The 9,825-nt window shown below is 55.4% G+C and overlaps 1 protein-coding gene across 1 annotated transcript; it reads left to right on the forward strand.

Annotated features, from left to right (window-relative positions):
• The first annotated feature begins 5,528 nt into the window (after positions 1-5,528).
• Positions 5,529-8,458, forward strand: LOC133925624 (uncharacterized). The gene is made up of 2 exons (XM_062371487.1): positions 5,529-7,511; positions 7,682-8,458. Exons 1-2 carry the CDS (start codon positions 5,901-5,903, stop codon positions 8,450-8,452), a joined length of 2,382 nt encoding a protein of 793 aa, XP_062227471.1. The 5' UTR covers positions 5,529-5,900; the 3' UTR covers positions 8,453-8,458.
• The last annotated feature ends 1,367 nt before the right edge of the window (positions 8,459-9,825 follow it).

Raw genomic sequence — 9,825 nt, forward strand, 5'->3', positions numbered from 1 at the left:
AGTCTCTCCCACATTAGGATCTACTTGTCAGCCTCTTCTTCTTCCCTCCATCCTCTCATTTCCCTCTTATTTCTATGGTTGCAATCGCCATGAGGCCTAGACACCCACGCCGTATGTTCGAGCTCGTGGTGCTGCTACTATCGTCGCCCGAGCCGTCTCTACTGCCACCCGTTGGAGCAGAGGACTGGAGGCCCTTGCTACCCCACTACTACCCGTGTAGGAAGACAAAGGGGGAGGCAAAAGCTCGGTTGCCGCTTAGGTCTGCGCCCCAGCCAAGATCGGTCACCTGCCTCCATCGCCGAAGAAGAGGGTCAGAGCCCCTACTGCGCCGAGGTCCTGGCCGCTGAGCCAAGCGCGCACCCAAGGCCCTCGTTCCTTCCCTTGCCTTCCCTCTGCTCAGAACAGAAGCCACCACCCTGCTTCTTCTTCTACACCTCCGGCCACCATTGCCACTCCCTCCCCGATGCTCCGTTACCCCCAACTGAGCACATTGTCATGCTCCTGGTAACTCATCGGTCCCGTTTTTGCCCTTCCCCGAGCCCAATTTTGGCTGAAGCCAAGATACCCAAATCGACCTGCCACCATCGTAGAGCTCAATTTCTTCTCGTCGGTAAGGGTTTTATCCAATTCCCCTCTTCTCCACTATCTCCTAGGCTCTATCTAGCTTGTTGCATCTCCAATTTATGCCCTCATTCATCGAGCTGCATCAGTGTCGTGTCTCCACCTCCCTTGCCGACGGCACGCCACCGCGAGCTCAACCCCAGCAGGGATTGATCCCCAATCCATTTACTCGTGCACCACAAAATCCAGCTTTAGCTCAAACCGAGCCCAATTGAACTCGATCCCTTTCCTTTGCTACGGCCACGTCGGACACCTGGCGGGCTTCGCCGGCGTTGCTACCCTTTCTTTCTCCAATCCACTCTGAATACACCATCTAGTAAAATCTACCTTGCTCCCTATATCTTCAATTTGAGCCCTAGCTCACCAAATAGCTCCCATGTCGGGCCACCTCTCTCTCTGCCTCTGCGCATCATCGCTGGCCCATCTTCGGCAACCACGCACGCTCTTCCCACCTCCATGTGCGTCACCTTGCCCTAGATATGCCCTAATTCGGAGCAATTGAGCTCGAGTGCCTTCCCCTGCCGAATGGCCGCTGGTGGCCGAAAAAAAAGGCACAGCCACCACCAACCTTCATCAACCACTCACGAGCCCATACAAGCCGCTCACTCTCTTCCCCTTGCTTTCCTCTTCTTTGACGATGGAGGCGGGAGGTCGGTCTTAGCCGGAGCACAGACCTGAGTGACGGTCGGTCTCGGCCGGGGCATAGACTCGAGCGACGACCGGGCTTCTACCTCCCCCCTCCATCTTCCTCCACGTGTAGCAACAGGGTAGCAAGAGCCTCTGACCATCTTCTCCAGTGGGCGACAACAGAGACAGCTCGGGCAGCGACAATAGTAGCACCACGATGAGGGGTCACATTAGCCGGCGCCACCAGATCACGGCGGCGGTGACAAAACAATGAAAATAGGAGGGAAAAGGAGAGTGAGAGAAGAAGAAGAGCCTTACAGGTGAGCCCCAATATGAGAGAGACTAAGTCAGCATAGTCAGACCACACAGGATGAAAGTCAGCAGCGCCAGTGTGCAAAACCACCCTGAAACAGATCGAGATATGAGTTCAGAATGGTTTTAAATGTTAAGGGACCAAAGATTTTTGGTATTGGAGTTGAAAGATGAAAATTAAATAGCGTTAGTTGACGGATGAAAATTAGACTTTTGCCAAAAACAAATATTGAAGCCATCACTCTCAATATGGATTCCCATAAGGCCTTTGACTCCATGCGCTTGATGCAAAAAGCAAATGACTTCGACAACTAGGCATACCCCAGTTCCCTTTAACCCTCAACCCCTTTCGCCCCACCTGTTCATCATTGCTGCGAATGTCCACTTGAATAGCCACGCTCCATAGGTGCTTCTCTCTCTCTCTCTCTCCTGCCACCTTTGATCTGCGGTGCTACCTCCATGCACTCCGCTATAGAGTTCAGGTTCCTGGACATGTTGATGACCACCAACTTGTGAACGTTCAGGAGCCCATACGCAACAAATTACAAGATGCTTATCTAATGGTCACCGTGTGAGATAGATATGAATCTTTAAGCAAAATAAACAATATATGTATAACAATTCTTTTATTATATATCATGTTCGTCAATTTATACATTATTTGGTTCGGCACTGACAATTTTAAGATCACATGACCTCTTATATTTGTACAAGGTAGAGTTAATTATTGAATGTAAGGATCGACCTTCCATCGCCGATTGGAGAAGGGCCGGTGGCGAGAGCTTGGGGTTGCAGATGGGACAGTTGGCTCCACACATGCCCCTATCATCGTAACACTACAAAGTGCTAGGCCATCCATACTCCATCCGATGCGAGGGGCGAAACACCCTCGCTACCAAAGCTCTCCGTTGCCCGATTCTCGTTGACTGTCGCAGCGGTTGTGCCCCCCCCACCGGTCCTCTTCCTTTCTCTCCCCTCCCCTCCCCTCCCCTTCCCTTCTTTTTTCTTTTCAGGTGTTTCTTTTGCACGGCGGTCGTGGTTCTGGCTAGGCTCCGCTCGAACACCCCGGTCTGGTCGCCTGTGGTCCAGATCTGCGTGTTGCCGAATGTAGATCGGGGAGGCTTCCGACCGAGCGGTGCGAATGGCGCTGGTCATGCAGCTTCGTGGAGTTCCCATTCGCAGTGGCGTGCGCCGCCTTGCACCTACCGAGCGTCGCTGGTGCGTTCCCAATGTAGCAAGCCGTGGCCACGACGCAATGGGTGCCATGGATCCCTTCATCTCCGTGCTGCTCAATGTTTTGTCGGTGCTGCTCTTTGACGACAGCTGACGGCCTCGGGGGCAGGCTCATGGGCACCACCGCCGTTGCCGCCTGGACGACGGCTGGTAGCTCTGCGCGGCATAGCACAGTTGTCCAGCGCATGGCCATCGGCACGACACCCGGATTCGGGTCCACGACGTTGCGACGTGGTGACTCAGCGATTTTCGTGTGGCCATGACCGGATCTGGATTGTTCCAGTGGCAATGCTACCATCAGCGGTGGTCGCCCCTCCTTCCCCTATTTTGGTCGGTGTCCGGTGGTGGCAGCACCGTGCCGGTCCCAGCTTCTGGCATTTGTGTTGCTCCTCCCCTTGCCCGGCCTCCTCCTCTTCTGCATGTTTAGGTTTGTGGGAAGCTTCCTGATGCTGGGATGGCTGTGGGACGACACGATTATGAGGTGACAGTGTCCAGTCGTAGTGGCACCATGCCGTTCCCGGCTCCTGGCGTTTGCGTTGCTCCTCCCCTTGCCTAACCTCCTCCTCTTCTACAGGTTGGGCCCGTGGGGAGTTTCGAGATGCTGGGATGTCTTTGGGATGGCACAGTTGCGAGGAGGCGACGTTGCTGCTGATATGGTTTTGGCCTTGCATGGGTTGGTCGTGCGTGAGGGACGGGAGGTGAGAGATGATGGCGAAAGCTTTGTCTGGTCTTTGACTGGCATCGATGACGGCGACGCCCTCGGGCACCGTTCTCCTCCTTGGAGGCGTTGTCATGGTGTTTCCCCACTCTTCTCGCTGGAGTCTCTAGGTGAAAATCTTGTTCTGATAACCGGACGAGTGACAACGATGACTCGACATCGCGTCCTCCTTGAAGGTGTCGCTCTGGAGATCCTTTTTTGTGCCACGGTGTCCGTCAGCTTCTTTTATAGGTTTGCGCCTACGTCCTCGATTCATAGCGGCTTTTCTTTCTGAATTGACCCTTCTCGATGGTGATTTGGTCCAATGCGCGCTCCTCCGAAGCGACATGCTGCCGACTTGTGTGGCAAAGAGGTGCGGTGTGGGAGTAGGACTTTGCCGACCAAGTTGCGGTGTGGGTGCAGGGCTTCGCCGACCTGAGTTGTGATGGAGACAGTTGTTTGGTTAGTTAGCGCGTGAGTTGAGTTGGGTTAGACTTGTCTAGTGTTTTGTTGTGCCTTTTGGTGTTGGCATCGTTCTGTTTGTGTTGAGGTCGTTTTGTGGTCTCAGGGTTGTCAGTTGTTAAGGTTTTTGAACCCATTTTTTCTCATAAATGAGACCAACTCTCTTCTTTTATAATAACATCGACATCGTTGGTTCCATCCTTTCAAAAAGAATCCATACCCCATCCCTTGGTGGTGGTCGTGCTACGAGTGGTGAGTGGTGCTGGGATCGGTGCGGCGGCATGGTGCCGGATCCAAACGAAAGTGTATTGGCTTAATGCTATAGCAGCGGCGGCATCCTTATCTGTGGAGGCGGCCTTTTCTCAAGGTGGCAATCCGCATTGTGGCTGTCAGGTTAGGCATAGTGGCTGGGATCCACGCGGCAACCATTGTGGGTGCTTGTGACCGATGGTGGTTTGGCATCTCGTGGGGCATATCGACGCATGCTCCTGATGCTCCGTGTCACTCACATCACCGACGAGATACAGCTGGGATCTGGTGCAGCTGCATGAGCGCCTTCATGCTGTACGTAGCCACCACGTCACGGTTTCAAAGGCGATGACATGTGCGGGCCTCCGGCCGAAAGCCTTGCTAGGCTTTCTAGTGGCGTCGGCGTTGTTTTCCTCTTTGGAGACGTTGCTATAGTGCCCCTGCTTCCCCACCCTCGGTGGGTTCACCAGGTGAATACCCAGATCTCTTGTCGGATCGGTATTTACAGCGTCTCTACATTTTATCCTCCTTGAAGGCGTTGCTTTGGAGTTCCTGCCCATGTTGTTGGGGCTCGCTTGAAGAGAAGATGCTCAACCGAAGTTCAGAGGTTCGCCGATCGGGTCATCGGTTGGTCATGCTAGATGGTCGCTATCATTATTTGATGGTAACGATTGGCTATGTATATGGCTCAGTCACCGAAGGCTATGCTAGATTGTGGATGCTTATGTCGTTCAACCCCTAGTGTTTGCATCCTATTTGCGAGAGGACATAGGTTGTTAGGAGTTTTTAAGATACTCTCAATCCGTGGTGGCAATATATGCTGGTATTTTTATCCCTCTTTGAGCAGTGCAAATAGCGTCAAGTAAGCATTTATGTTTTGCAGCGGAGGGTAGTTTGAGCTGTAGGTTTGAGTTCGATACTCGATGTTGCTTTGTTAACACTCAGTTTTAGCCTTTTTCTCATTTATTTCTTTTTTACTTTTTTCTCATATAATGACTTGGTGCATCGTCATTTTGCGGGCTACATTCATCTCCAAATAAGCTTTGTCGGTCTTAAAAAATTCGATCCTCCGGTGGTGCCACGTTTAGTTGCAGTTTTGGGTCGCTCGTACTGATTCTTGAATTCTGAACTCGTTGCCTTATGCCAGATCACATTACAGCCGATGCAGCCTGATTACCACCGATCTTCTTCTGCTTCGACACCTCCATCCACGCAATCATGAAGGATCAGTAGGTCAGCAAGTGGAGGTGCATTTTCTGACAGATGCCTGCCAGGCACAAGGGATCGGTCCCAGGCAAAAATTTCATGGGAACTCGGAATGTCGCATACGACGATCCCGGCGGATGTCCGCTCCGGCGTCCGTCGGCCACAAGACAAGGCACGGTACGACTCTTGGCGGAGCGTGGTCGTGGGGGAGGCAGTGGACAACACGGCGGGCAACGGTGAGTGGACCGAGGTTAGGCGTCGAAGACCGCCGCATTCAAGAGGGGCTCACGCCTCTACGGCCAGCCGCCCCAGTGCATTGAAGACGGAGAGTGAGATCCCTCGGTGGCTGCAGGGCCGCTGCTTCAAGTGTCTCGGCCTGGGGCACCAGAAGGCTGCTTGCAGAGGGGAGACAAGGTGCTTCAACTGCTGGTTTCCTGGGCACATCGCCAGATCCTGCAAGGAAGGAGTAGGTCCGGAGAAGGCAGCTGGAAGGATGGGGCAACCATTGCAGCAGAGGCAGCGGCCAGGTGCGACGGTGTTGCAACGGGAGGTGCAGCAGGATCCGCCACGTAAAGCAGAGGAGGTGTTGAAGAGGCGCCAAGATCCACTGCGCCAAGGAGACAAGGGTCAGCAAGAAGCTCTTGGCAAGAAGACGTGCGACACACACCCGACGGCGCAGGGGAAGGTGGCCGGGCATCAGATATGCGCGGCGGAGCAGTCCGAGTTCGTGGAGGAGTATCGCGTCGGCGACCCCGGCTACCGTCCGGCAAGGGGTCGCTGTGTTCTCTCCTGGACTAGGGGGATGGAGCGCAACGAACGCTGGCTCGGGGAGCACGCGCTCCTCGCGTCGGTTCTCATGGGCCGACCACCGGTTTCTCCTGGTGAACTACTGGAGGCCATCGAGCACAGCACTGGCGTCCTCGCACGCGACGTCCGCGTGGAGGTGACACGCACGGAGGATTTCCTCGTCTCCTTCCGCAACACAAGAGACAAGAACGCGGTGTTCAGGCGATCGCACGAGCTCCTCTGCAACGATGTGCCAATCTCCTTCAAGCTCTGGAGCAGGCGGAGCTGGGCCACCAGTTCTGAACTGATGTTCTTCACCAAGATCGCCTTCGACGGCCTTCCAGTCCATGCGTGGGAAGAGGAAGCGATGCACAAGCTCGTCAACGTCCTTGGCGGCCGGCTGGTCGCGCTGGTGCCGGCAGACGACGCGCGGTGTTTGGAGGCTTTTGCGTGGTTCAAGGACCCTGCAGGCCTCCCGCACCGCTACGACGTTGAGATCCCGGAGCGAGCGGGCGCAGCTGGCTCCTGGCGCGAGAGTTCTTCCTCGGCTCTGCCGCCGGCGCCAAGACGGGTGCCAACCCTCGTCTACCCCGTCATCATACATGTGGAAGAAGTGATCGAACCTACGCCGCTGCACATCGCGCGCCGTCTGCCTGATGACCACGACGGTGACGTCGTTCCACGTCGGAACGCGTTCTCGTGTTGGGTGGGGCGGTACGATGGCTCTGGTCCATGGGGGACGGAGCAAGGAGGGGGCCATGTCTTCGGGGGCGCTAGCGGCTCGGCGGGGGGCTTGGACCGCCGCTCGCACCGTTCTCTGCCCGGAGCTGAGGATCGTGAGCAGGAATCTCTTCAGGGAGGCGCTCGCGGTACAGTCGTGGAGACGGCCACCAGGGAGACTAGGTCCGGTTCCGCGGCGTCGGCGCAACCCGGCAAGCAGCCGGACGACCTGGCGTTGGTCCTTGCGACCCAGTTCCATGGGGCGGCGACCTGGGAGGTGGGTTTGGCTTCAGCTAAGGCTGCCGACCGACCTGAGGATCTGGCGTGCCAGGGGCGGCGACCTCCATGGCGCTGCCGGCGACGGAAACGGCCTGGGGGGGAGTTTGGTTTTCGCCGCAGGCAGCGACGGCGCGAACGACGACGCTGGCCGCAGAATACGTTGATGATGCCATGTTCCAAGAAGACCTGGCCGCGGGCCTTGACTTCCAGGAGCTCAGAACCAAACTCACCGGCGGTGAGCTCACCGAGGAAGAACAAGCGGGCGGGGGCGGCCGTGACGGCCGGGCGCGGGAGGGCGCCTTTGCGCCGGCCGAACGCCGCCTGACCCAGGAGTCCGTGGACACGGTGCTGGTGGACCAACTGGAGTTCGCGCGGCCCGAGGTCGCCGCGACATTAACTCGCCCTGCGACAGCCCCAGACCTCTGCAAGCCGGGTCTACCGCGTTATGCGATGGCAACAGTGGCAAAAAAGCTGCCCTTTGCGGATCAGCCGCAGGATTCGCGACCAGCTGCCGAGGAGGAGAGAGCTGCGACCGCATTGAAGGCAAAGGAGCACGCCGCGCCGGGAACAGTGCCCTCGGGAGCACTGGGCGGGAGCTCGGCTTCCAAATCGCCAGCCGGTGGGCTCATAGTCTACGGCCGAAGGCCAAATAAGACGGTGCCCAAGCGCCCATCTCGCGTGGAGGCCCAAGCAAATGTTGACTCCCACGACCAGGCCTCGGAGACCGGTCCGGCTAGCTTCACGCTGGGTCTCACACAGGCAGAAGCCCACCAGAATGCGACGAGCCAGGAGACAGTAGTTGAGGCGGCCCAACAACGGGCGCTGGTGACCCCATCCACTTCGGCCCCCAAGATCCAGGACTTCATCCAATCCATCTCGCTGTCGCCACCAGCGTCTATCCTAGGGCGACCACCGCCAGCGTCGATGCTGGCGACCAGATCCTGGCGCCGCAACACCATTCCGGGCGATTTCACCCCATGGCGAAGTCCGCGAATCTCGCTGCAAGGAAGCGGGGCTCACAAGCACGTCATCTCCAAAGCTCAGAAGGTCATTATGAAGAAGTTGGGGATTGTGGAGGAGGAAGAGGAGGCAGACCAGGAGGCGGTGCGGCGGTACATCGGCCTCTTCGACCATCCGCTATCGCCGCAGCACTTGGAGGCGATGGCCAGCCTGCTCGACGTCGACATCTCCCTGCGCGCCCAGCAGTTGCCAGAGGAGCTAGCTCGTGCAGCAGCGGCACCAATTGCTTCGCCAGCCTGATTCTGGCCAGGGCATTGGTAAGAGTAGAAGTCTTTCGTTGTTACCATGTCGGGTTTTAATGTACTGATTTGGAATGTGAGGGGGCTGAACAATCCTGCTAAGAGAGCCCTAGTTAAGGAGTCAGTTTTATCCTCTAAAGCTTCTATTGTGTGTTTTCAAGAGTCTAAATTGGATGTGGTCGATGCGGGCATAGTGTATCAACTCTGTGGCCCTGGTTTTGATGCTTTTGCCGCACTTCCGGCAGAACACACCAGAGGCGGTGTAATTGTAGCTTGGAAACCAGAGCTTTTCAGGGGCATGGAGGTGCATTTGGGCCAATGGTCGATTTCTGTCAAAATTGAGTGGCTGCAGGGAGTAAGATCCTGGTTTATCTCATCGGTGTATGGGCCACAGAGTGACGAGGACAAATTACTTTTCTTGGAGGAGATGACGGAGATCAAGAACATTTGCCAGGGAGAATGGATGATAGCTGGAGACTTCAACTTAATTGCTGCCGCGGCGGACAAGAATAACACAAGGATCAACAGACGGTTGATGAGTGCTTTCCGTAACAAAATCAATGAATTAGAGCTCAAGGAGTTGTATATGTTTGGGAGGAGATACACATGGAGCAACGAGCAGAGAAGAACAACTATGGTGAAGCTTGATAGGGTGTTGGTAACGCCACAATGGGAGGATGCGTTCCCGGGGTCCTTTCTGCAAGCCTTAAGCACCTCAGGATCAGATCACTGCCCACTCCTTCTCACTTGTGGTGACATCTACAAGACGAAGAGGAGGTTCAGATTTGAGAGTTACTGGACAAAGCTTGAAGGATTCACTGACGTGGTTAAGCAAGCCTGGCAACAAGCGGTGGACAGCGAGGACCCATACATAATTCTGTATGTCAAGATGGCAAGATTGTGCACGTGTCTAACCAAATGGGGCCAGAAGAAGATAAGCGGGTTCAGATTACAAATTCAGGTGGCAAATGAGATTATTCTCAGATTGGACGTGACGCAGGAGATGAGGGAGCTGTCAGAGGAAGAGAGGAGGCTGAGGGCTGTCCTGAAAGGAAGATGCTTGGCTTTGGCATCCTTGGAAAGAATCAGAATAAGGCAGCGAGCCCGCATTAAAGCCCTGAGGGAAGGCGATGCAAACACTTCCTATTTTCACATGAAAGTAAATGCACGAAGACGGAAACTTTTCATCCCCATGCTTGAGCACGAAGGACAGATTGCTTCAACACAGCAAGACCTGCAAGATATGACCAGATGCTACTTTCAGGAGGTAATGGGCACGGCGGTGGCAAACAGTAAGCGTATTCGGCTTCAGCAACTGCAGCTCGACACAGCCAACTTGCATGACTTGGATGTTGAGTTCTCAGAAGAGGAGGT

The sequence above is a fragment of the Phragmites australis genome, chromosome 7 (genome assembly GCF_958298935.1).
Source record: "Phragmites australis chromosome 7, lpPhrAust1.1, whole genome shotgun sequence".
In the NCBI taxonomy this organism is placed as follows: domain Eukaryota; kingdom Viridiplantae; phylum Streptophyta; class Magnoliopsida; order Poales; family Poaceae; genus Phragmites; species Phragmites australis.